This window comes from Nerophis lumbriciformis, linkage group LG05 (genome assembly GCF_033978685.3).
Source record: "Nerophis lumbriciformis linkage group LG05, RoL_Nlum_v2.1, whole genome shotgun sequence".
Taxonomy (NCBI): Eukaryota; Metazoa; Chordata; class Actinopteri; order Syngnathiformes; family Syngnathidae; genus Nerophis; species Nerophis lumbriciformis.
In genome coordinates this window covers 26,776,556-26,804,411 of record NC_084552.2, presented here as the reverse complement: position 1 = coordinate 26,804,411, position 27,856 = coordinate 26,776,556, and the positions used below count along the sequence as shown (strand labels likewise).

At 40.4% G+C, this 27,856-nt stretch overlaps 1 protein-coding gene across 4 annotated transcripts in view; it reads left to right on the top strand.

Annotated features, from left to right (window-relative positions):
* pcdh7b (protocadherin 7b) overlaps positions 1–27,856 on the top strand; it is a 260,789-nt gene that overhangs the window by 124,822 nt on the left and 108,111 nt on the right. For 2 of the 4 annotated variants that reach the window (XM_061960980.2, XM_061960982.1), the window contains exon 2: positions 8,360–8,579. The exons of 1 other annotated variant lie outside the window; for it this stretch is intronic. In XM_061960980.2, the coding sequence (XP_061816964.1) occupies positions 8,360–8,579 (220 nt within the window). The remainder of the gene's footprint in view (positions 1–8,359; positions 8,580–27,856) is intronic. One more of the 4 variants, XM_061960981.2, reaches the window with a different exon arrangement.

Genomic DNA, 27,856 nt, shown 5'->3' with positions numbered 1-27,856 from the left:
ATATATATTTATTAGGGCCGGCGTGGCGCAGTGGCAGAGTGGCCGTGCGCAACCCGAGGGTCCCTGGTTCAATCCCCACCTAGTACCAACCTCGTCATGTCCGTTGTGTCCTGAGCAAGACACTTCACCCTTGCTCCTGATGGGTGCTGGTTAGCGCCTTGCATGGCAACTCCCTCCATCAGTGTGTGAATGTGTGTGTGAATGGGTAAATGTGGAAGTAGTGTCAAAGCGCTTTGAGTACCTTGAAGGTAGAAAAGCGCTATACAAGTACAACCCATTTATCATTTATCATTTACACAGTAAATAAATAAATACATATAACTTAATAAAATCTTGCATAACAAATAGAATTAAAATTAAAATACAAATGACTTCAATAAAATAATTAATATCAGGTAAAAGCCAAATCAGAAAGGTGCTCTTAAAAACATGAACGTTTTCTACAGCCCTGAGGTCTTTCTGCATAGACGGGGGCCAAGATGGTGGAGCGATGCCATCTCGTGACTTTGTGTCCTGACTTTTGGAATAATTAGGAGATGAGTGCTGGAGGACCTCATGGCCCGGGAAGGTGCATAGGGTCAAAGCAAATCTGAAAGGCCCAATACCATAAAAACATTTACAAACCATAAGTAGAGCCTTAAAATTGATCCTGAAACACATAGGGAGCCGACGCAGAGATTTTAAAACTGGTGTAATGTGAGCTCGCCTTCTGGTCTTCATCAGGACACGAGCCGCTGAATTTTGGAGTAATCGTAAAGGCGCAATAACCTTTTTAGGAAGACCAGAAAGCAGGGCGTTACAATAATCTATACGACTTGTAATAAAAGCATGCATTAGTGTCTCCGTGTTGCGTGACATCTGAGCATGGACACTTCCATGCGGCAGGAAAAAAATGAGTAAACCAAGGGAGACAGCAGGTGAACACACTGAGGGATAAATGATTATGTAATGAGCTTTTGTCTGGCTTAATATGGCGCACTGAAGACAAGGAAAAGAGGAGAACGTCAGGGTGATGGGGAGGAGGTCCGGCCAGGGCCGAGCAAAACAGGCAAGCCTGCACTATGTTTGTATGTAATTAATGAGCTGCATTAGCAATTTGTAAAGCCATTTATTATGACAACGACAAAAACCTTCCCCCTTTTTTCTGCACCTCACGCTTAAATCTAGGTCTTTTACCACCTTCTACCTCGCTGTCTGCCGTTGCTTCTTTGCAGCACTCCGACAGGGATGGAGAGCTGCAGTGGAGGGAGGGAAAAAGCGAGTGATGCAGTGAAAAAAAAAAGAGGCTTCTACTTTAATGAAATGCTCTTACTGCTTAACTCACTGACACTGCTCAATAACGCCTTCGATCAAATTCCACATATTGACAGCCCCCCCAGCTCCCCTTGCCAAAGCTCTTATCTTTACCTCTGCACAACCTGCAATCACCGTTTATGTTGTCCTTCGGAAATGAATAAATTAAAAGAAAATGATTGTAGCTACCCCCCTGACCGGAGCACAGGTTGAGTGGTGGCCAGTGTCTGTTGATGCATCTCTGGGAGTTAAAAATTATTACATTTGTTTATAATTAGCTTTATTTTCTGGACACTACTCAAAGGTGCCATTGTATACTATTTTTCATCAATTTCAATTTAGTTTAGGGTAGGATTGTACGATATACCGATATTAGTATAGTACCGCGATACTAATGAATCATAGTCGGTACTATACCGCCTCTGAAAAGTACCGATCCGGTCAGGTTGTAATGATATCAAGTAGAGATGTCCGATAATATCGGACTGCCGATAAATGCTTTAAAATGTAATATCTGAAATGATCGGTATCGGTTTCAAAAAGTAAAATGTATGACTTTTTAAAACGCCGCTGTACGGAGTGGTACACGGACGTAGGTAGAAGTACAGAGCAGTTGCGTCTCCCAGTCATACTTGCCAACCCTCCCGATTTTCCTGGGAGACTCCCGAATTTCAGTGCCCTCCCGACAATCTCCCGGGGCAACCATTCTCCCGAATTTCCACCCAGACAACAATATTGGGGGCGTGCCATAAAGGCACTGCCTTTGCGTGCCGGCCCAATCACATAATATCTACGGCTTTTCACACACACAAGTGAATGCAAAACATACGTGGTCAACAGCCATACAGGTCACACTGAGGGTGGCTGTATAAACAACTTTAACACTGTTACAAATATGCGCCGCACTATGAACTCATACCAAACAAGAATGACAAACACATTTCGGGAGAACATCCAAACCGTAACACAACATAAACACAACAGAACAAATACCCAGAACCCCTTGCAGCACTAACTCTTCCGGGACGCTACAATATACACCCCCCGATATCCCCCACCACCCCACCCACTTCAACCTCCTCAGCATGCCCCAAATTCCAAGCTGCTGTTTTGAGGCATGTTAAACAAAAATAATGCACTTTGTGACTTCAATAATAAATATGGCAGTGCCATGTTGGCATTTTTTTCCATAACTTGAGTTGATTTATTTTGGAAAACCTTGTTACATTGTTTAATGCATCCAGCGGGGCATCACAACAAAATTAGGTATAATAATGTGTTAAGTCCACGACTGTATATATCGGTATCGGTTGATATCGGAATCGGTAATTAAGAGTTGGACAATATCGGAATATCGGATATCGGCAAAAAAACCATTATCGGACATCTCTAATATCAAGTACAGTAGCGTATCTAGTCGATACTACTATGATTATGTCGATATTTTTTGGCATCGCAACTTCTTTTTTTAACATTTATATCATGTTTATAAACTCAGGAAATATGTCCCTGGACACATGAGGACTTTGAATATGACCAATGTATGATCCTGTAACGGTGGTATCAGATTGATACCCAAATTTGTGGTATCATCCAACAAAATATGTAAAGTATCAAACAGAAGAAAGGTGATTATTACATTTAACATAAATGATAGAACATAGATAGAACATACTAAAAGAGAAAGTAAGCAGATATTAACAGTAAATGAAAAAGTAAGATTAATAATTAATTTTCTAGCACTAAATAATTTTGACAAAATAATAGAATGGACAATGGCATATGTCAGCAGCTAAATTAGGAGCCTTTGTTTGCTTACTTACTACTAAAAGACAAATTGTCTTGTATGTTCACTATTTTATTTAAGGACAAACTTGTAATAATAAAAATATGTTTGATGTACCGTAAGATTGTTTGCTAAAATAAAGCCAATAATGCAATTTTTGTGGTCCCCTTTATTTAGAAAAGTACCGAAAAGTATCTAAATAATTTTGGTACCGGTACCAAAATATTGGTATCGGGACAACACTAGTTTAGGGTTGTATTGTAATTAAGTTGTCCAGCTAATGCTCTGTGTTTGTCCATGCCGGTCTACGACAGAATGTGTAACTTAGAAGTGCAATATTGTGTACTTCATGCCATCTATCACATACAACGTATTATTAAAAGGGATCGTAAAGCAGAACACGCGTGGGGAGCCCCGTTTGACATGAAAAAAGGCGTGTAAAATGTCAATTAATGAATGACAGAGCGTGTTATATACAATTTGTACCGCATAAGTATTCCTAGCAGATTTGTGCTCCGTCATTGATACACATATAATAGCAGATTTTCTTTTGTGTTTTTTTTTGCAAGGCAGAAGCTACTGGTTTCAAATCCCAATCGGAGTTTGGAGCACAAGGTCTATACATATTTACAACTTAACTACGGTAAAATTGTTATTATAATCCTTGGTATTATTTTGCACGCATAAAAAAATATTACAACAATGTATATTCCATTAAATCGTTAAAGGGGTCATCTTATATGATTTTTTCTCTACATTAAAACACTGCTTTGAGGCTTGCATAACATGTTATGGTGGTTTTATAGGTAAAACATTTGCATAAATTATGTGTCATCTTCAAATCGCTTCCTGACCGTCTCTTCAGGATCAGGATGCGTCGTTTTGTGGGCGGTCTTATTTACGTGCCTCCACTTAGACTGCGTCTTCTCCTCGTCAGCCATGTTGTTGTTTTTAGCGCTTCCATTTGGAGTCTACTGACATATATAGACTAGAATTATACGCTACTTTGTATTGGAAATGACAACATCGGAGGATGCATGTGCACGTACGAGCCAATCTGCCCCACAACAAGAGGGTAGAAAGACAGAAGGAGCTTATTGACTCCAGCATTGGACAACAACGGCAGATTTGTGCTAAGCTCTTAAAGTAAAACTTACCGTTTATGGAGATATTCGCTGATATCACTAATTGGAAAAACTTCACAAATGGGGCAAATAAAAACAAAAATGTGTTTGTCCATTTTGTGTTGAGCTGTTTAAAAAAACATGTTTAATTTAAAAAAATGGTATAAAGCAAACAAATTGTCTAGTCCAGTGGTTCTTAACCTGGGTTCGATCGAACCCTCAGAGCCTCTACCGTGGAGGTCAAGACACACCCGACTCATCGTGTAAATAACTTTTCCCTATCGGCGTATTATGGATACCCCCAAACAATGTTCCCTCTAATTTTTCATATGCGTAAGCAAACGCAAAAACTCCTTGAGCATTCAGTGGAGCGCATGTGAGCGACATCAGACGTGCACATTCACTGTGGTAACACCAGCAGCACACATGTCCCAAACTTGACTAAATAACAAGTTCAATGTTTTATTATTATAATCAAATGACAGCAGTCATTTCCATTAGATTATTTTCTAATATAAGTGTTTTGGCCCACTTACAATGACAATAACAAAACACATTGTTTTTTCAGGATTTGTGTACTAGTATTGTATATCTGGGTGGGGGTCCTGCTTTGGAAATATTGTGTACCACTTTCAGATATCGCATTTAGTTCCCACTTAAACATTCACATGTTGCACAATGAGATGTAAACATGGGATCATGTGTACATTCCTGTAACTTTCTGTTTGTAAAATATATCTTTATTAGTAACTCTTTAATATAACATAATTTCATGATTAATATCTATAAATTAAGAAACTTTTTTATTTATTTTTTTCACTAAAGAAGGGTTCGGGTGAATAAGCATATGAAACTGGTGGGGTTCGGTACATCCTACAAGGTCAAGAACCACTGGTCTAGTCCAATGTTGTATTAAAAACTAGAAAATGATCTGTTTAAAGTATACCTTTAAAAGATAAACAAACTCATGTCCGTCTGTGATTAACCGCAATTAACTACATACAAAATGCAATCAATGGGGATGAACTATTTTAATAGTTTGACAGCCCTAAAATAAAGTAAACTACCGTATTTTCCGCACTATAAGGTGCACCGGATTATAAGGCGCACCTTCAATGAATGGCCTATTTTAAAACTTTTTTCATATATAAGGTGCACCGCATTATAAGGCGCATAGAATAGATGCTACAGTAGAGGCTGGGGTTACATTATGCATCCATTAGATGGAGCTGCGCTAAAGGGAATGTCAACAAAACAGTCAGATAGGTCAGTCAAACTTTATTAATAGATTACAAACCAGCGTTCTGACAACTCTGTTCACTCCCAAAATGAATAAACAGCTGATTTATTATTTTCCCCGAGGTAAAGTCAGTGATGTGGTATTTTGTTTATATTTTAACAACAGCAAGGTATAACATGTAGTGCAACATTTATATCACATAGTGGAGGGGAACTCTTCCCCGATTCAATAAACAGGTAAAAAACAGTGATACTGTTACGGTAAATCAAACGTTAGTGCAATCACAATACAGTAACACTCAGAGCAATAGCAATATATCAATAACTCAACGTTGCGCTTCTTCTTCTATGGGGGGAAAATGAAGTTGGCGGCTGCTTACCGTAGTTGCGAGACCTATTGTGGCTCAATATTGGTCCATATATAAGGCGCACCGGATTATAAGGCGCACTGTCAGCTTTTGAGAAAATTTGAGGTTTTTAGGTGCGCTTTATAGTGTGGAAAATACAGTAATATGATACTGATACATAAAGTGTCTTTAGAAATACGTCTTCTTTTAATCCAAATATGTATCTGGTGTTTTCACATATTTCGGTACTAGCAAGTTTAATGCAAAACAAATTATTCAGAAAAAATAGATAACGACTTTCAAACAGAATCCTTGTCAAAAAAACATGTATACTAAAATCATTAACTTTTTCCACAGTTGGTCATCGGTTCGATAGTGTAGCAACCTGTCAGTTATGTGTAGTATCGGAGTTTGTGATGTCTGATTGTTTCTGAGTCCGGTGAGCGTGAAAGGATGGCAGAGTGTGGAGAAAAAAAGAGATCCGCAATGCATGGAAGAAACAGCGTATCGGCACACAATAACTCGGTGAGCTACGACGCTAACAATACATTCACGTTTTACCAACAACCTCACGCTGGGTTAGACTATTCCTGGAGAAAAACAAAATGATCAAACCGCCAGCTCCCACGTCTGTAGTTGACTCAGGGATAGTTGCTAGAAACCTAGATGTTATGTTAAGATGTGTAGCAATTGTGGTTAGAGGGTCCGCCCTGAGATCGGTAGGTTGTGAGTTCAGACCCCGGCCGAGTCATACCAAAGACTATAAAAACGGGACCCATTACCTCCCTGCTTGGCACTCAGCATCAAGGGTTGAAATTGAGGGTTGGATCACCAAAATGATTCCCGATCGCGGCCACCGCTGCTGCTCACTGCTCCCCTCACCTCCCAGGGTGTGGAAGTAGGGGATGGGTCAAATGCAGAGGGTCATTTCACCACACCTAGTGTGCGTGTGACTATCAGTGGTACTTTAACTTTAACTTTAAAGTCCATCTGCAACTTAAAAATGACGATATGAGCGCCCCTTCTTATAAAAAGTGTACAAAACAGGTGAGGGGCATTATACATTTTGCATAGACAGACTGTTAGAACATCATTAAAGGGGAACATTATCACAATTTCAGAATTGTTAAAACCATTAAAAATCAGTTCCCAGTGGCTTATTATATTTTTCGAAGTTTTTTTCAAAATTTTACCCATCACGCAATATCCCTAAAAAAAGCTTCAAAGTGTCTGATTTTAACCACCCGTCCATTTTCCTGTGACGTCACATAGTGAAGCCAACACAAATAAACATGGCGGAAAGAACAGTAAGCTATAGCGACATTAGCTCGGATTCAGACTCGGATTTCAGCGGCTTAAGCGATTCAACAGATTAGGAATGTATTGAAACGGATGGTTGTAGTGTGGAGGCAGGTAGCGAAAACGAAATTGAAGAAGAAACTGAAGCTGTTGAGCCATATCGGTTTGAACCGTATGCAAGCGAAACCGACGAAAACGACACGACAGCCAGCAAAACGAGAGAAAGCGAGGACGAATTTGGCGATCGCCTTCTAACCAACGATTGGTATGTGTTTGTTTGTCATTAAAGGAAACTAACAACTATGAACTAGGTTTACAGCATATGAAATACATTTGGCAACAACATGCACTTTGAGAGTGCAGACGGCCCAATTTTCATCAATTAATATATTCTGTAGACATACCCTCATCCGCGCTCTTTTCCTGAAAGCTGATCTGTCCAGTTTTGGAGTTGATGTCAGCAGGCCAGGGAAGCTAGGGTCGATAGGGGGTTTAGCTTGCTCGTCTGCGGGAACAAACTGCCGCCATAGCTTGCCGTGCTACCGAGGTCCTTTGTCCCTGAATTGCTCACACACTCCGGCAGATTCAATGGGGGTCTGGCGGCAGATTTCTTTGACTTTATCGTTGGAAATGCATCTGCTTTGAGTGTCGCAGGATATCCACACATTCTTGCCATCTCTGTCGTAGCATAGCTTTCGTCGGTAAAGAAAAAAAGTCAAATTTCTTGCCACTTTCGCATCTTTGGGCCACTGGTGCAACTTGAATCCATCCCTGTTCGTGTTGTTACACCCTCCGACAACACACCGACGAGGCATGATGTCTCCAAGGAAAACAGTCGAAAAAAGGAAAATAACAGAGCTGATTTGACTCTGTGTTTGAGAAAATGGCGCATTGCTTCCCGATGTGACGCCACGTTGTGACGTCATCGCTCCGAGAGCGAATATTAGAAAGGTGTTTAATTTGCCAAAATTCACCCATTTAGAGTTCGGAAATCGGTAAAAAAAATATATAGTCTTTTTTCTGCAACATCAAGGTATATATTGACGCTTACATATATCTGGTGATAATGTTCCCCTTTAAAATGTTCTTTTTGACTAATAGGGCACTTTTAAAGCACTTCAACTACTCGTAAAATCCTCACGAAAAGCCTGTCTACTTTTCCTGACCTGAACCCCCTATACGGAACTCCCTCCGAAAAAAACAACAACAATTCAGTAAATCCTAAACTAAAATCATAGTGACCCCATTTGGCCATTTGGTTTCTCTTGTAGCCGTTTCGCCGAGTGACCTTCTCGGTGGTGAGCCAGCCCCAGGACCCTCACCAACAGGGATCGCTGCAGAGCTGCTACGACAGCGGCCTGGACGAGTCCGAGACGCCCAGCAGCAAGAGTTCGTCGGGGCCCCGGCTAGGCGCCCTGCCCCTGCCGGAGGACAGCTACGAGAGGACAACGCCGGATGGCAGTGTCGGTGAGGCAGAGCACATGGAAAATGGTAGGGGCAAACACTGAAAGGAGATTAAGAAAAAGACAAACGCTAAGATAAAGGGCCACACATACACGCACATATTGCCTAGAGCAGGATCTCAGACAGGTAGACAGTCAGACTTGCGAGGTTCTCTCTGTTATTTTTTTCCCTGAGACAGTATTTGACTTGAGGATTCTTGGCGCCGCCTGGTATGGCGCACTTTCGTGATAGAACTTCATGCTGAAACGTACTTCTTCTTTTTTTTTCCCCGTACAAAACCTTTCAAACTATCTTTCCCGGTTTTGTTCAATGCCGCTTGGGGTGATTCCACCTTTTCATCTCGGAGACATGATGGATTTTCCACACTCTCTCTCCCTTGGTTGAAACCGAGTCAAAAGGGGAACGACCACAGGGGGCTAATACCCTAGTTGATATAGTTGCTGTGTGATTTCCTTGAGGCCCGTATCGAAGTACTAATATTGCTCTAAACACGCTGTGTGGAGACTGCAGCCCATCAGTGAGTGAATGAGTGCTATTAACTATCTGGTTTGCGCTTTTAGAATCAAGTTTCATTCAGGTAGGGTTGTTTTTTTTCTTTAAATACCAGAACTATGGGCCTGATTTTCTAAGTTTCAAATACCATACGCCAGGTGTGCCCGCACTTTTTCTGCAGACGAGCTACTTTTTCCATTGACTAAGTCGAAGGGATCTACCTCATTCATATATATATATATATATAATTTATATGTATTTATTCATGCAAAATACATTTATGTTAACAAGTTAAAGGGCGGTATAGATTGGTTGGTAGAGTGGCCGTGCCAGCAACGTGAGGGTTCCGGGTTCGATCCCCGCTTCCGCCATCCTAGTCACTGCCGTTGTGTCCTTGGGCAAGACACTTTACCCACCTGCTACCAGTGCCACCCACACTGGTTCAAATGTAACTTAGATATTGGGTTTTACTATGTAAAAGCGCTTTGTGTCACTAGAGAAAAGCGCTATATAAATATATATAATTCACTTCACAAATGATAATACAATGATGTTCAACACGTATAGATTCCTTTCTTTCGTGAAGACAAGAATATAGTTGACATAAAGTAATAAAGTTGACATGGAAAGTGTCATGTCTGTGTAATCATGTTTTGTTTTAGTCATGTCATGTTTTGTTTAGTTATTGGACTCTTTAGTTTCTGGCTTTTCACTCCCTTGTCTTGTTTCCATAGTTACCCATTAGTTTCACCTGTTCCACGTTTGGACTCATTGTGCACTCTTGTTTGTCACCATAGCAACCCATTAGTTTTCACCTGTCACGTCACGCACCTGTTTCACGTTTTGAGTCGCGCACCTGTTTTCACTAATCATGTCACTAGTATTTAAGTTCATTGTTTTCACTTCCTGTCCTCATTTTGTAAAACAATGAAATACAACAGTTCTTTTAATAGATAAGTCACTTATATTTCACATGATATGGATAATATCTCATTTTCAATAAAGTTCAAGCTGTTTATCAAAATTCTTCTTCCTTGTACTTTGTAAACACTTTTAGTTAGAAGGGCTTCCCCTTATAGTGTTTCATTGTGGCGGTGTGCCACTGCAACATAAAAACATATAAACAAAAAAAAAAAAAAAGTAAATATATATATATATATATATATATATATATATATATATATATATATATATATATATATATATATATATATATATATATATATATATATATATATGTAAAAACATGTAAACAAACAACAACAACAATATATATATGTATATGTATATATATATATGTATATATATATACATATATATATGTATATATATGTATATATATATATATATGTAAAAACATGTAAACAAACAACAACAACAAAAATATATATATATATCGGAGTGAAACACGGAGACAGGCGTGTGTGCACGGAGGAAATAAGTGTTGGAATTGGGCCCATTATTTAAAAAAAAAAAAAAAAAGAAATATATATATATATATATATATATATATATATATATATATATATATATATATATATATATATATATGTATATATATATATATATATATATGTATATATATATATATACTGTGTATATATATATATATATTCTTGGGAAAAATGAACATCATGAAACACTAACTTACACATTGACACCAGCAGGTAGTTACAGTATGAATGGAATATATATGTGTATATATATATATATATATATATATATATATATATATATATATATATATATATATATTTATTTATTATTTGCGCACTATTGACTACTTTGATCACCGGAACGGCGCTGCAGAAACCGTATGTGGTGATGTAAGCCGTACTTCCGGGGTTGTCTGGATGTCTGGATCGGCGACAGCATGTCCGCGATGTGGATGTATGTTAACATATTTGAGGTATACCCGTGGATAGCGATCTTCAAGATTTAAGACAACACTGGCGACTTTTAAGGAGAGAAAAGCTCCCAGCAAGTGTGACGTCAGGCTCTCTGAAGCCTGCTTTTCGTCACAGACGTGGAGCGACAGAAGTAAAGAGTCTCTAAACACGAGCACAGTCTACAATAACACCAGAAATAGATGCCGGATTAGTTGCCAGTCGTTTTTTGGTAAAGAAAGAGAAACTGAAAGGATTGGAGAAATCTCTAGCATTTAGTTTTTTGTTTTTAAATCTGAGTACCGTATTTTTCGGAGTATAAGTCGCACCGGAGTATAAGTCGCACCGGCCGAAAATGCATAATAAAGAAGGAAAAAAACATGTATAAGTCGCATTTTTGGGGGAAATTTATTTGATAAAACCCAACACCAAGAATAGACATTTGAAAGGCAATTTCAAATAAATAAAAAATAGTGAACAACAGGCTGAATAAGTGTACGTTATATGAGGCATAACAAAACAACTGAGAACGTGGCTGGTATGTTAACGTAACATATTATGGTAAGAGTCATTCAAATAACTATAACATATAGAACATGCTATACGTTTACCAAACAATCTGTCACTCCTAATCGCTAAATCCCATGAAATCTTATATGTCCAGTCTCTTACGTGAATGAGCTAAATAATATTATTTGATATTTTACGGTAATGTGTTAATAATTTCACACATAAGTCGCTCCAGAGTATAAGTCGCACCCCCGGCCAAACTATGAAAAAAACAGCGATTTATAGTCCGAAAAATACGGTACATTGTACAATAAGCAGCAAATTGAAAATAGAGCAAAATGATACTATGTAAGAAAAAATATATGTCATTACTATAAATAATAGTAACATAATTGTTTGTGTGGATGTATAATTAGTTGTTTCCGCTTTAAAGAAAATATATGCATCATAGCAAATAGTGGTATCTTGGCAATCTAAGACATACCCTGACATGCATACAAATGTTGCAAATTGGATTTTTCTCTGAGGTTATATTTCACCTATTTGTTGAGCAGAATTGTTATATATTCTCGGGCAGCAGGTTATATTTTGCTTTGTGCATACATTTAGCTGTTGGCAAACGCACCAAATAATTTAATTTCAATATTTTTGATTCACTAAAGAAAGGGTTTGCATGTTCTCTGTATCCAACATCATGTATTATTCCGAGTGACCTATTTAAGGGATTTGGCATCAAGCTACCTTTAAAAAGCTCCTTCAGACAATCAGCACTCTTCAATGGCGTGGCCAAACTCTGTTTAAATGTTATCAGCTCTGATAGCACACAACTCTGTCAGATCTAGAGTGAGAGCAGACTGTGAAAAAGTGCAAACAACCAGACTATTTTGAAAAGGATTATTGTACGGTTATTGCAATGTTTCCACTGACATGGCTTTACTTGAGTTTTTGGGGAGGAATAGTCAAACGGGTCAGCAAACTTGACAGCTGCATATTTATCTTGATCAAGATGCGCTGACTCGGCCTGTGTGCGTTTGGCGATAGAAAAGCACTCATGCAAATTAGATTGCAGCAAAGCAAAAGTTGTGCATAAGTTATGGATCCATCAACGAGGTGGTTTGTGCAAAATAATTATCCCGGCACCTGTGTTCTAACCACTTTGAACCGAGCAATATGTTTCCTCTTAAAGCGTCCTTGAGAAAGACCTTGCGTGCTCACTTATGCGTGGCCACTCTTTTATGAGGGCATCAGTTAAACACCTAAGTGCAAAGCAAATGCAATCATCAAAGGTTAGGCCAAATATTGGCTAACTGCTCAAGCCTTCGCGGGAGGGGAGGTGAACTAATGATACTCGTTAGCTACTTACCGCCACCTCTTTGTTTTATACGTCAGCTTTTGGCCTTGCATTTTTTTGCATCATTTCTTTTAGCTTGTCTGCTGGTTGTCAAGTAGACACAATAGTGTGTTTTACAAGCCGTTACTGTCTGAGGCCATGTCTACATTAAGCCGAATAACCCCTTAAACCAGGGGTCGGGAACCTTTCTGGCTGAGAGAGCCATGAAAGCCAAATATTTTAAAATGTATTTCCGTGAGAGCCGTATAATATTTTTTAACAATAAATACAACTAAATGCGTGCATTTTTAAGTAAGACCAACATTTTTAGAGTATAATAAGTCTCTTATCTTACCATTAATGCGACTTCTGGTGCTGCATGGTTTTGCTGATGGCTTTGTAGTCTGGTTGATACGTGGTTATTTTTAACTCTGTGATTACCAGCGGAATTATTCATTACTTATCGTGTTAAGCAGTGTCAGCTAAGGTTTATCTGAGAGCCAGATGCAGTCATCAAAAGAGCCACATCTGGCTCTAGAGCCATAGGTTCCCTACCGCTGCCTTAAACAAATTATTTAGCCTAGGCATCGTGTCAGCCACACTAAACCACCGTTTAAGGCACCCCCCCGCCCTTGGATAATTACACAGGTAAGTGCGCCGTGTATTTCTTGAATCTCCGGCTCTTAGCTTAGCTTTGTGTGGACTCATTGATCGTTTACAAACTGAGTTTGGATAGGAAGTGAAGTCAGACAGGAAGTGACGTCCGAAAGAACACGCCACAGCCAGCTTCATGACAACCGGAGCTAACCACTGGAAAGATGGAGGCGAGTCATCCAGACATGCTCGTGTTTCTCCTTCTTCGACATATACAGACGTAATTGCAGCTTTTTTGGATACTACACATTTCAGACGGCAAGAGAACTTTCGGATGCCCAGGTCAGCTGTGATTCTAAAAACGTGTACTTACCGAAACACTTTGTCCATTTGTCGAAGGAGAAACAACGAGAATGCGGGCTCCCGTGGATGTGATAAAAAAAGGTAGCGTGTGCTTTGTATTACCTGGCCATCGAGGGAAGACTACAGAAAACACCGAATGTACTGGCAAAGCAGACTGTATCAGTTATTGTGTCGCAGACTCAAAGTCTAGGTCCAGAGTATATAAAGTCACCAAAAACGAATGGACAAAGAAGGTGAAGGCAAAAGAGTGAGGAGTGTCCTGACCAGATATCTAGATCCCTAGTTTGATTGATAGAAAATGTTCTTTATCTCATTGTTTACTTTCACGTGTTTATTAAAGATTTGGTTAATTTATGATGGCTCAGGTGTGATTCACTACAATAGGGCCACACAGCACACTGGATTCCAGTTAATTGAAATACCACAACACTGGATATTGCATACTTGCCAACCTTGAGACCTCCGATTTCGGGAGGTGGGGGGTTGGGGCGTGGTCGGGGGTGGGGCGGGGCGTGGTTAAGAGGGGAGGAGTATATTGACAGCTAGAATTCACCAAGTCAAGTATTTCATACATATATATATATCCATCCATCCATCCATTTTCTACCGCTTATTCCCTTTGGGGTCGCCGGGGGCGCTGGAGCCTATCTCAGCTACAATCGGGCGGAAGGCGGGGTACACCCTGGACAAGTCGCCACCTCATCGCAGGGCCTATATATATATATATATATATATATATATATATCCATCCATCCATCCATCTTCTTCCGCTTATCCGAGGTCGGGTCGCGGGGGCAGCAGCTTAAGCAGGGAAGCCCAGACTTCCCTCTCCCCAGCCACTTCGTCCAGCTCCTCCCGGGGGATCCCGAGGCGTTCCCAGGCCAGCCGGGAGAGATAGTCTTCCCAGCGTGTCCTGGGTCTTCCCCGTGGCCTCCTACCGGTCGGACGTGCCCGAAACACCTTCCTAGGGAGGCGTTCGGGTGGCATCCTGACCAGATGCCCGAACCACCTCATTTGGCTCCTCTCGATGTGGAGGAGCAGCGGCTTTACTTGGAGCTCCCCCCGAATGACAGAGCTTCTCACCCTGTCTCTAAGGGAGAGCCCCGCCACTCGGCGGAGGAAACTCATTTCGGCCGCTTGTACCCGTGATCTTGTCCTTTCGGTCATGACCCAAAGCTCATGACCATAGGTGAGGATGGGAACGTAGATCGACCGGTAAATCGAGAGCTTTGCCTTCCGGCTCAGCTCCTTCTTCACTACAACGGATCGATACAGTGTCCGCATTACTGAAGACGCCGCACCGATCCGCCTGTCGATCTCACGATCCACTCTTCCCCCACTCGTGAACAAGACTATATATATATATATATATATATATATATAGATATAGATATCTACATCCTGAAAATATGCAAACAAACTGTGTTTAGATAATTGATACTTCAAACTTGCATAAATAAATTTTAAGGAATGTAACATAACTTGGCTTCTGAGAGTTTCAAAATGTAATGAATAAAATGCTAAAGTTGTTGATAAACAAGCAATTATTTTAATAATTAAATATGGTCATTTTAAATAAATTGTTATCATAATTTAAAATCAATTATTTCAAATATGTTTATTTTAATGTATAATTCTATGGCTGGATGTAATAAGGAGTCACGAAAAAATACAAATAAAAATGCAATTAATTTTGATGTTTTTAGCAAAATATAGTAAAAATGTATTTAAACTTTTTTTTTAAATTAATAAATATATTTATTTTTAGGTAAGATAAACATAATAATACAATTTATCTCTAGTCTGGATGATTTAGTTCTTGTCACCCTGTTGTCCTCCCGTCATGAAAAAAGGCTGTCCTCACTCAGGTCCGCATGGAGCTGGAGGGGGCGTGGCCTCCAGCTCCGGCTGAAAATCGGGAGATTTTCGGGAGAATATTTATTCCGGGAGGTTTTCGGGAGAGGCGCTGAATTTCGGGAGTCTCCCGGAAAATTCGGGAGGGTTGGCAAGTATGATATTGTTCAGATTAGTTAAATTTAATTTAAGAACTTGCACACAAAGCAACACTGGAGGTGACTATGATGTGCGCATTTTCTGCGCATGCGTACTAGGTCGCATTGCGCCGGGAGGGGGTCTTAAACGACCATTGTGCGTGTTCGCACAAAGATAAGGTTAGGTGGGATTTACCCTAGCTGGCTTAGTGTAGAAGGGGCTTCACTCTGCCTCCCACCTATTGCTTCAGACCCCACATACATGATGTACCAAAGAACAGATTATCAACGCCTTCATCAAGGTTGGGCTTGATCTTTGACTTAGCATTGCTGGGAGTTCTGGAAAATTCCATGGCCGAGTCCAGAACAGGATATGACTAACATCTGGAGCATTGCACTGTCACTAGATAGTGATGAACAGCTGGGCCCTTTCACTTATTCATAAGCTCACCCACATCCTTCATCAGATAGTCGTCAACATTCGTACGGGTTTGGAACAAAGCGACAAATTAATTTATTTCAGATGTACTTGTTCTTTTGATGGCTAGTGGGCAGTGGCTTTTTCAATCTCTTAGAGTTGACTCCTCCGTATAAAGAAAAATCGGTGCCATTTCATCCTGTGCGAGGTGTGCCATGTCAGGACAGCCGCCGGCGCTTGAGTGCAATGCGATGAGGTCACGCTAGCACAGTAAATATTTATGGTATTTGATCCAGAATGACTCATGGAGAAACGTCAATGCATCCGCTTTGCCCTTTCGCTCAGCGTCGTCTTGTTGTTGCTTTGATGCTACCTCTTGGCCAAAGGCAACTTGCGGGTTGTCAGGACCTAGACATTCCTTCAACTCTCCTGCAAACGGAGGCAGCACCTTTTAGATGGTCACTCGCAGATAGAACAACCTTTTACTGGCCTGGACATCACTGAGAGTTTATTTACGTGGACTGCCGAGGCGGATGAAGAGTGCAAATTTATTGCATCCCTCCTAAAAGAGTAATAGCTCCTGTTAGTGTTTGCATGCCTCCCACGCTCTTAGCGCTGGCTGCTAGACAAACCACCCTGCAGCAAACGCACACCCAGACTCCGTCAATGTCTTCCCTGCTGGGGGTACCACAGTCGAATTACAAACATCACTCAGCGACACATGCCACATCCGCTTGTGACACGTCTAAACTGGATCGCACAAAGAGACGCAGGGAATTTGCTCAACAAGCGCTTGGTTGCTTCACACGACACTTTTGGTGAGGCACCAACTATTTAATTCCCTTGCATTACCCGTGCTTTTATCCGCTTCTTGATTTCCTTCTAACCAAAAGACAGGAAATCCATTTCATGTCACTTTTCTCAGATCAGTGGCCTTGTGATTAGAGTGTCCACCAGTGATGGCAGGTGAGGCGGGGCCTCACCTGCCATCATAGAAAGAAAAAAAATGTAAAAAGAAAAAAAAAAAATTAAATTGTTATATGTATGCAGTGATTATACTATACAGTTATTTTCCATTTAACTTCACCAGTTTTGGATTATTTTTATTCAAAATCGCCGAATTTTCACATTTGCCGTTCAAATACTGAGAAGAGACGGTGCGGTGAACAGCAGCCAGTCGAGGCACGTCACTCAGTGCCTCAACATGGACGGACTCGGCTAACTGCTGGCCTGCTGTGCAGTGAGACTGTATTGCTATATGAATTATATTATACATTTCCATAGTTTAGTTAGCTGAGGTATATAATGTACAGTGTATTTTGTCAACAACTGTATGTGTGTAACGTATTTCTTGTGCTGAGCGATCATAAAACGGCTGCAAAAGACGCACTGGCTGAGGCTCCAGTAGCCCCGCCTCCTGCACCCCCGCCGTAGAATTGTTATATCAACTAAAGCCCACACTTAAACTTTCCACGTGCAAGATTTAATCTATTTAAAGAAGTTATTTCATAAGAATCCAAAAAGTGCAAAAACAATAATGTTCGTGTTGGAGAAGTTGTGAATGACTGCAGGGCCACAACATTAGGTACACCTGCAGACTGCAGGTGTATCTAATTCACAACTCCTCCAACATGAACATTATTGTTTTTGCACTTTTTGGCTTCTTATTAAATAACTTTTGTAACCTATTTTTATGGGCTTTCCTATTTGTGATGTTAAGTTCCTGTTATGCGCTGTTATACAGTATATGCCTTGAGCTCTTATTTTGAAGGCGCCAAGAGCGGAAGTGATGACATGTAGTGGAGCGGAGGTTTTTGAAAGAAGGTAAATAAAGTGGTCCTCGTGTAAACTGGAGCCTCCGTGTTTGTTATTTTGTAGTTTCATACAGTATAGGCGACATTTATAAACCTTCGGTTACACTTTTTTAAATAGATTCAATCTTGCACGTGGAAAGTTTAAGTGAGGGCTTTAGTTGCGGCGCATGGACTTAATTTCTAAGTAAAGGTAAGACCATAATAACGTTTTTTTTATTAAATGTGCTTTTTTGTGTGCTACAGTTTGTATGTGTAAAGTTAAAGTTAAGTTAAAGTAGCAATGATTGTCACACACACACTAGGTGTAATGAAATTTGTCCTCTGCATTTGACCCATCCCCTTGTTCACCCCCTGGGAGGTGAGGGGAGCAGTGGGCAGCAGCGGCGCCGCGCCTGGGAATCATTTTTGGTGATTTAACCCCCAATTCCAACCCTTGATGCTGAGTGCCAAGCAGGGAAGAATGCTGGTATGAGCTTTTAAACATAACCTGTTAACTGCTGCCAATCAAATGGTGAATAAGATACTCTTTAGGGTTCATATGTTTGTAAATCTGACTGTGATGAAGTCAGTGCCTCACCAGCCATCAACCTCACTGCACGTCACTGGTGTCCACCCTGAGATCGGTAGGTCCTGAGTTCAAACCCCGGCCGAGTCATACCAAAGACTAGAAAAATGGGACCCATTGCCTCCCTGCTTGGCACTCAGCATCAAGGGTTTGAAGTGGGGGTTAAATCACCAAAATTATTCCCGAGCGAGGCCACCGCTGCTGCTCGCTGCTCCCCTCACCTCCCAGATGGTGGAACAAGGGGATGGGTCAAACGCAGAGGGTATTTTCACCACACCTAGTGTGTGTATGTGTGCGTGTGACTATCAGTAGTTCTTTAACTTTTAACTTTGTTACTCGACAAGCAGATTTGCAGAATTGCTACTTTTTCTGGGGGCGTTGCCAAGATGCAGGACGAGTGAAGTGAAGTGAAGTGAAGTGAATTATATTTATATAGCGCTTTTCTCTAGTGACTCAAAGCGCTTTACATAGTGAAACCCAATTTCTAAGTTACATTTTTAAACCAGTGTGGGTGGGTAAAGTGTCTTGCCCAAGGACACAACGGCAGTGACTAGGATGGCAGAAGCGGGGATCGAACCTGCAACCCTCAAGTTGCTGGCAATGCCACTCTACCAACCGAGCTATACCGCCCCAAACTAAACCACACAAAGCTAAACCACACAAAGGACATTAAAGACATTAAAAGAGCAGAGCTGATGCAACCAGCCACAAAAGTAAAAAAATAAAATAAAAAAATAAAAAACATATACACTGTGGTGGCCTCTGCGGTGTTCCACGCTATCGTCTGCTGGTGTGGGGGGAGCATGGCCAGAGACAGAAGCAGACCCAACAAAGCAACCAAGAGAGTCGACTCCACGCTCGGCCGCCCACCAACTCTCGAGACACTGCATCATTTTTCTAGCACCGTGATTTACAGTTGTGGTCAAAAGTTTACGTACACTTGTAAAGAACATAATGTCATGGCTGTCTTGACTTTCCCATAATTCCTACAACTCTTATTTTTTTGTGATAGAGTGAAGTTTGGTTCTTTTATGAATTTATTATGGGTCTACTGAAAATGTGACCAAATCTGCAGGGTCAAAAGGGTACATACAGCTATGTTGATATTTGGTTGCATGTCTTTTGGCAAGTTTCACTGCAATAAGGCGCTTTTGGTAGCCATCCACAAGCTTCTGGCAAGCTTCTGGTTGAATTTTTGACCACTCCAGAAGGTCTTACCTTTGTTCATGTGATGTCAGATGAAACAAAAATTAAGCTGTTTGGCCACAATACCCAGCAATATGTTTGGAGGAGAAAAGGTGAGACCTTTAATCCCAGGAACACCATTTCTACCGTCAAGCATAGTGGTGGTAGTATTATGCTCTGGGCCTTTTTTGCTGCCAATGGAACTGGAGCTTTACAGAGAGTAAATGGGACAATGAAAAAGGAGGATTACCTCCAAATTCTTCAAGACAACCTAAAATCATCAGCCTGGAGGTTGGGTCTTGGGCGCAGTTGGGTGTTCCAACAGGACACACATCAAAAGTGGTAAAGGAATGGCTAAATCAGGCTAGAATTAAGGTTTTAGAATGGCCTTCCCAAAGTCCTGCTTAAACGTGAGGACAATGCTGAAGAAACAAGTCCATGTCAGAAAACCAACAGATTTAGCTGAACTGCACCAATTTTGTCAAGAGGAGTGGTCAAAAATTCAACCAGGAGCTTGTGGATGGCTACCAAAAGCGCCGTATTGCAGTGAAACTTGCCAAGGGACATGTAACCAAATATTAACATTGATGTATGTATACTTTTGACCCAGCAGATTTGGTCACATTTTCAGTAGACCCATAATCAATTCATAAAACAACCAAATTGTGAGGAACTCGCATGGCTGCCATTTGTGTGACCCCAAGATGCAAAACCAGGAGGAGGATGAGCAGGTAAGATGATTTTAATGATCATCAACAGACAAAAATAGCAGTCTAGCATACAACAGTTCCAAACATAAAAAGTCTATCATCGAGCACTGAGGAGTGTTCGAGAGAAAACATAAATAGACATATGCTGATTGGCAGCCGGTGTGGACCGGCTGCCAATCAACGGCAGGTGAGGAGAAAACAGTGCTCAGCGGAACAAACAGGAAATATAACGAAATAAGAGCACTGACAGGAAGTAAATACAAAAACATGGAAAAACCGAAATGAAGTGACAGATCGTCACACAAATTTCATGAATGTTTTTCTGTGACAAACAAGTATGTGTGCCAATCACACAAAAAAAAAAGAGTTGTAGAAATTGGAAACTCAAGACAGCCATGACATTATGTTCTTTACAAGTGTATGTACACTTTTTGACCACGACCGCATGTGTCGCCTCGCTACGGCCCTCTATTGTTGTTATTCTCTGCAATTTCCCTAAGCCTAGTTAATAATGCGTACGTCTCGGGTGCGTGCGTGTGTTTCCGTTAACGAGGCAGGCCCGTTAGTGGGTCCAGATGGCAAAGCAAGTGTGTTTAATTAAAACCATTCATATTTCAAAAGCGGGAGAAGCAATAGCGTAGGTCTTAGGGTTTGATTTCCCCAAACGTGGTGGAGATGTGTGTGTGTCTGTCTGGTGGAGGGAAAAAAATTAGAACAGAAGGCACAGGCATTATCCACTCCCCTCCCAAAAGGTCATGGCCTACGTGTACACAGATATTTAAAAAAAAATTGCAGAATGTGAAAATCAGGGCAGAAACGGAAGAAATCCTAATTCCGTCATTTTTGATACACCTCGTCTCCTTATTTCCTCCTGTGATATCCCCAGGCAAAGCGACAGCCGGGGAGATAGCGAGAACAAGAGGCCCCGGTGAGATAATGTGAGTGAAAGCACGGTGAGGCGAAGGTAGAGATGGAAGTCGAGTGAATGAATAACACGGCGAACAGAAGCTCGGGAGCAGATGGAACAGCAGGAGGCGGGAGAGGCCGAGCGATGCAGAGAGGAGATGCTGGGAGAAAATTAATTAAAGAATGTTTTTTTTTTTTTTTTTCAAAAAGAAAGTAGCATGGAGTGAGGCAGGGAAAAGAAGCGGGGTGAAGGAGGAGAAAAGAGGAATAAGACGCCAGCGGGGAGTGGCAGCTGACAGAGAAGTGATTGATCATGGCTCGGCTGGAGCAGGCAGGTATTCAAATCATACCCCCGTGTCACATCCGCAGGTTCGGCTTCTTCCTCTACGTGCACAAAGCACACACGGGTCGTAAAGCCCACTCGCTGCCGGACTAACCGCCTTGACGTGGATGGGATTATTGTGGAGGAAAAATATGCAATCTGCAGGGAGTAGGCGGGAATTTGGACAGGAGAGACGCTGCCTATATTTTGCACAAGAACGCAAACCGTACCTCGGGGATCAATACTCGGACCGAAATTGTTCAATCTCCATATGAATGACATTTGTAAAGTTACAAAGGACTTAAAGTTAGTATTATTTGCAGATGATACAACGGGGTTTTGTTCAGGAGAGAACCCACAGAAGATAATACAAATAATAACAGAAGAAATGAACAAATTAAAAAAGACGGTTTGACAAAAAGAGACTACCCTTCAACCTTAGTAAGACTAAAATAATGCTATTTGGTAACAGTAGAAGAGAAAGTCAAACACAAATACAAATAGACGGAGTAGACATTGAAAAGGTAAAAGAAAACACATTGTTGGGTGTAATAATAGATGATAAAATGAACTGCTAATTTCATGTAAAAAAAATATACAACATAAAGTAGGAAGAAATACGTCAATAATGAATAAAGCAAAACATGTTCTAGACCGGAAATCACTTCATATTCTCTACTGCTTGCTAGTGTTACCATATCTGAGTTATTGTGCAGAAAAATGGGGATAAAACTACAATTGTGCGCTTCATTCACTAACAATGTTACAAAAAAGATCAATTAGAATAATACATAATGTTGGATTTAGAGAACATACAAACTAGAGATGTCCGATAATGGCTTTTTGCCGATATTCCGATATTGTCCAACACTTTAATTACCGATACCAATATCAACCGATACCGATATCAACCGATATATGCAGTCGTGGAATTAACCCATTATTATGCCTAATTTGGACAACCAGGTATGGTGAAGGTACTTTTAAAAAATAAAAAATAAAATAAAAAAATAAATAAAAATTAAAAATATTTTCTTGAATAAAAAAAGAAAGTAAAACAATATAAAAACAGTTACATAGAAACTATTAATTAATGAAAATGAGTAAAATTAACTGTTAAAGGTTAGTACTATTAGTGGACCAGCAGCACGCACAATCATGTGTGCTTACGGACTGTATCCCTTGCAGACTGTATTGATATATATTGATATATAATGTAGGAACCAGAATATTAATAACAGAAAGAAACAACCCTTTCGTGTGAATGAGTGTAAATGGGGGAGCACTAATTGTAAGTATATCTTGTGTTTTTTATGTTGATTTAATTAAAAAAACCAAAAAAAAACCGATACCGATAATAAAAAACCCGATACCGATAATTTCCGATATTACATTTTAACGCATTTATCGACCGATAATATGGGCAGTCTAATATTATCGGACATCCCTAATACAAACCCTTTATTTATTGAATCACAATTATTGAAATTCAACGATTTGGTGCATTTGCAAACAGTAAAAAGATGTACAAAGCAAACTATAACCTACTCAGTGGCCTAGTGGTTAGAGTGTCCGCCCTGAGATCGGTAGGTCGTTAGTTCAAACCCCGGCCGAGTCATACCAAAGACTATACAAATGGGACCCATTACCTCCCTGCTTGGCACTCAGCATCAAGGGTTGGAATTGGGGGTTAAATCACCAAGAATGATTCCCGGGCGCGTCCACCGCTGCTTTAAAACAAGCTCCAGGGAGCCACTAGGGCAGGTTGCAGACCCTCGTGCAAACCAATCGACCATGTTGCAGGTTTTAATTTTCCTGAAAGAACTCTCCTAAAGGAATCAATAAAGTACTATCTATCTATCTATATACCATATATTATGATAGGCAGAATTTAATGGATAATGAAGGGCAATTAGAAGCCAATGCATTGAAGTGCTGATTGAATTCAACAATATACTGTAAATACAAATAATGAGAAAGGATTGTAGTTTTGTAGCTTCAAGTGTTTGCCTCAAGCTACAATTGTGTTTCACTAGTTGCATGCGTCTTGGGTTAACCCGAGCGTAGGTCTGACTGTAAACAATGCAAAATGCAACTGCTGGTTTGGTCTTTCGTATAGCCCAGGGGTGGGCAACCCAAAATGTTGAAAGAGCCCTATTGGACCAAAAATAAAAAAAATACAAATCTGTCTGGAGCCACAAAAAATTAAAATCCTTTTATAAGTCTTATAATGAAGGCAACACATGACGTAAGTGTCTATATTAGCTATATTAGCCTACTATCAAAGGCTGACGCAAATATCCGTTGACAGAAATGTTGTACTTTAATTTTTATTCTACACATTTTTGCATCATTAAAATGGAGGCTTTTCATAGGGTGAGACAACTTCTGGAAATTACTGGCTCAGAATGGCCAAAGGTATAGGTGTGTGTGTGTGTCCAAGTTTAAGGAAATGGCAGGCTGTCTTCTTCTAATGGATTTATTATAATTTTTGCAAGCTGGGTAACATTTGCTGTGGTCTGGAACAACATAGCACACAAACGAGGCATAATGATGCAATATGCACATACAGTTAGCCTAAATAGTATGTTAGCATGCATGATTAGCTTGCAGTCATGGATTGACCAAATATGACTGATAAACACTCCAACAAATCAATACCATCAACAAAGCTCACCTTTGTGGATTCACACACAGTATAAGATGTTTGGTGGACAAAATGAGACGAATAAGGAGTGGCATAAACCACGTTTTTATGTGGCAGCATCGGAAAAAGTTGGACATTTAAACAAACTACGACGAGTTCAAGGATCACTGTTATAAGTCGGACAAAACGGTGCTTACCAAATACTCTCATCAGTATGTATAACATAACAGTGGGCTTTCTAACAATTAAGAATGTTTGTGTCATGTTTGATCTCCTACAGAAAATATATTAAAACAAAAAATACAGTTTTTCTTCATATTTTTCCATTTTCACACATCTCTGAAAGAGGTCCAGGGAGCCACTAGGGCGGCGCTAAAGAATGCGGCTCAAGAGCCAAATCTCAAGCTGTCTCACCCGAAACTCCCCTGACTGGACCATATTTTTGCAAGAAGCCCAACCCCACCACCCTGATGGACGCCTTCTTTGAATAGAAGAATAGTTGAGCAACTTTATGGACCACTGGAGACGGCCTTTGTTCTGAATGTGTCTTTTTTACATCAACACGTGCAAGAAATGTGTTTTAAAGTTGTTATCCCCGCAAGATCTTACAAAAAAAAAAAGAGGAACGAAAAAAGTAAAAGACCTGAGGGTTCCTGGTTCAATCCCCAACTTCTACCAACCTTATCACTTCCGTTGTGTCCTTGAGCAAGACACTTCACCCTTGCTCCTGATGGGTCGTGGCTAGGGCCTTGCATGGCAGCTCCCGCCATCAGTGTGTGAATACGTGTGTGAATGGGTGAATGTGCTTTGAGTACCTTGAAGGTAGAAAAGCACTATACAAGTATAACCCATAACTAGAGATGTCCGATAATATCGGCCTGCCGATAAATGCTTTTTATGTTGGATCCACTATGGACTGGACACTCACAATATTATGTCAGACCCACTCGACATCCATTGCATTCGCTCTCCCCTAGAGGGGGGGAGGTTACCCACATATGCGGTCCTCTCCAAGGTTTCTCATAGTCATTCACATCGACGTCCCAGTGGGGTGAGTTTTTCCTTGCCCTTATGTAGGCTCTGTACCGAGGATGTCTTTGTGGCTTGTGCAGCCCTTTCAGACACTTGTTATTTAGGGCTATATAAATAAACATTGATTGACTGATTGACTTTAAAATGTAATATCGGAAATTATCGTTTTTATTATTATCGGTATCGTTTTTTGTTTTTTTTGTACAATTACTTACACTCATTCACACAAAAGGGTTGTTTCTTTCTGGTTCCTACATTATATATCAATATATATCAATACAGTCTGCAAGGGATACAGTCCGTAAGCACACATGATTGTGCGTGCTGCTGGTCCACTAATAGTACTAACCTTTAACAGTTAATTTTACTCATTTTCATTAATTACTAGTTTCTATGTAACTGTTTTTATATTGTTTTACTTTCTATTTTATTCAAGAAAATGTTTTTAATTTATTTATCTTATTTATTTATTTTTTTAAATGACCTTATCTTCACCATACCTGGTTGTCTAAATTAGGCATAATAATGTGTTAATTCCACGACTGTATATATCGGTATCGGTTGATATCGGTATCAATAATTAAAAAGTTGGACAATATCGGAATATCGGATATCGGCAAAAAGCCATTATCGGACATCCCTACTTTAAACCAACAACCTACCATGCATCAATATAGCTCTTGTCTCAAAGTAGGTGTACTGTCACCACCTGTCACATCACACCGTGACTTATTTGTGTGTAGTGTTTTAGTTCTTTTCTTGTGCTCCTATTTTGGTGGCCTTTTCTCTTATTTTTTTGGTATTTTCCTGTAGAAGTTTCATGTCTTCCTTTGAGTGATATTTCCCACATCTACTTTGGTTTAGCAATCAAGAATATTTCACTTGTTTTTATCCTTCTTTGTGGGGACATTGTTGATTATCATGTCATGTTCGGATGTACTTTGTGGACGCCGTCTGCTCCACACGCTGTAAGTCTTTGCTGGCGTCCAGCATTCTGTTTTTGTTTACTTTGTAGCCAGTTCAGTTTTAGTTTTGTTCTGCATAGCCTTTTTTATTCAAGAAAATGTTTTTAATTTATTTATTTTATTTTTTAAAAAGGACCTTATCTTATCCATACCTGGTTGTCCAAATTAGGCATAATAATGTGTTAATTTCACAACTGTATATATCTGTATCGGTTGATATCGGTATCGGTAATTAAAGAGTTGGACAATATCGGAATATCGGATATCGGCAAAAAGCCATTATCGGACATCCCTACTAATAACCCATGACTTTCAGCGAGTCTACAATGTGCATTCGGCGCCTATTTAGGTGCAGTTAAACAAAGCCGAAACATCTAGCTTGTATTGAAATGACATTTTGTTGTTATCGTCATGAAGTCACTTTCTCAGACAGCGTTGCTAACGTGCCAGGTGTAGTGTTTGGGCGGGGGCCTTAACAAAGACAAAAAAACAACAACAACATCTCAGCCAGAGCCTCTCACCCGCTCTTCCCTCTTGTTTTTGTTTGCAATTCTTTGTGAGGCTTGTGAATGCCCGTCGTAAAAAAAAAAAAACCGGGCGCCACTCCTTCCAGATGTCGCCAAAATAACATATATGTGTCTTTTCACACTTTGGGGGAATGTGCTGAAATAGTTTAACAAGGAATACATTCAGGTGTTCACACATTCCGTAGGCAAACTGCAGCGCCTCATGCATTCATTCATGTACCCGCCAAACATATCTCGCAGTGGAAGCGCCGTGCACATGCAGCCTCTGCATAACAACTCCCTCTACGCATTCCTTTCACGTGTCACAACAATTCCATGCAATTTAATTCTTGTTTTCCTTCTTGCGATTATAAAAGACATCGCATTTGTGTGATTACAGAGCCTTCCTGTAAAAACGCTGAACATGTGTTTGCATCCGAAACAGCTCCGACTAGATGTAGCGAGCCTGCAACCAATGTTAATTCCTGTGACTTCATTTTAGGGAATCATTGCCAAAATGGGTCTGCACTCGCTCAGAAGCACACATATGTGTGCTTGCACACAAGTGTGTGCTTCTGAGTGCACAAAGCGCACACTCTTGTTTGAGTATGCACACCTTTTCTTAGGTTTTGACCTTTTGGAGGTAGGAACGGCAAAAAAAATGTGTACACATATTTGTGCCGGCGATGTTTGTGCGCCAGCTGACGAGCACATGTTTACATTCGGCATGCGCGTCGTCGGGCCTGCAAGCAACATCACCTCTGACATTTGGGATACTTGCCGAAATAAATAAGGAGTTCTAGCTCTCGCTGCTGAAAAAAACAGCTTGCTGTGCTTTGTCTCTGGCAGGCATGGCTGGGAAACTTGGTGTTGAATTTTCCAGGGAACTCCTTATTTTAAATGCCAATTAGCTGTTATGTATCAAACCCCCCCCCCCAAAAAATATGCAGTGTTTGACAAAAGTGGCTAGCACCCTCACATTTCATTATCATACCTTCTCAAGGGAGAAGACCTGATTATGTGAGGATATTCTTTATAGTAGTCAGCTTGTATAGCAGTACAGCTTTG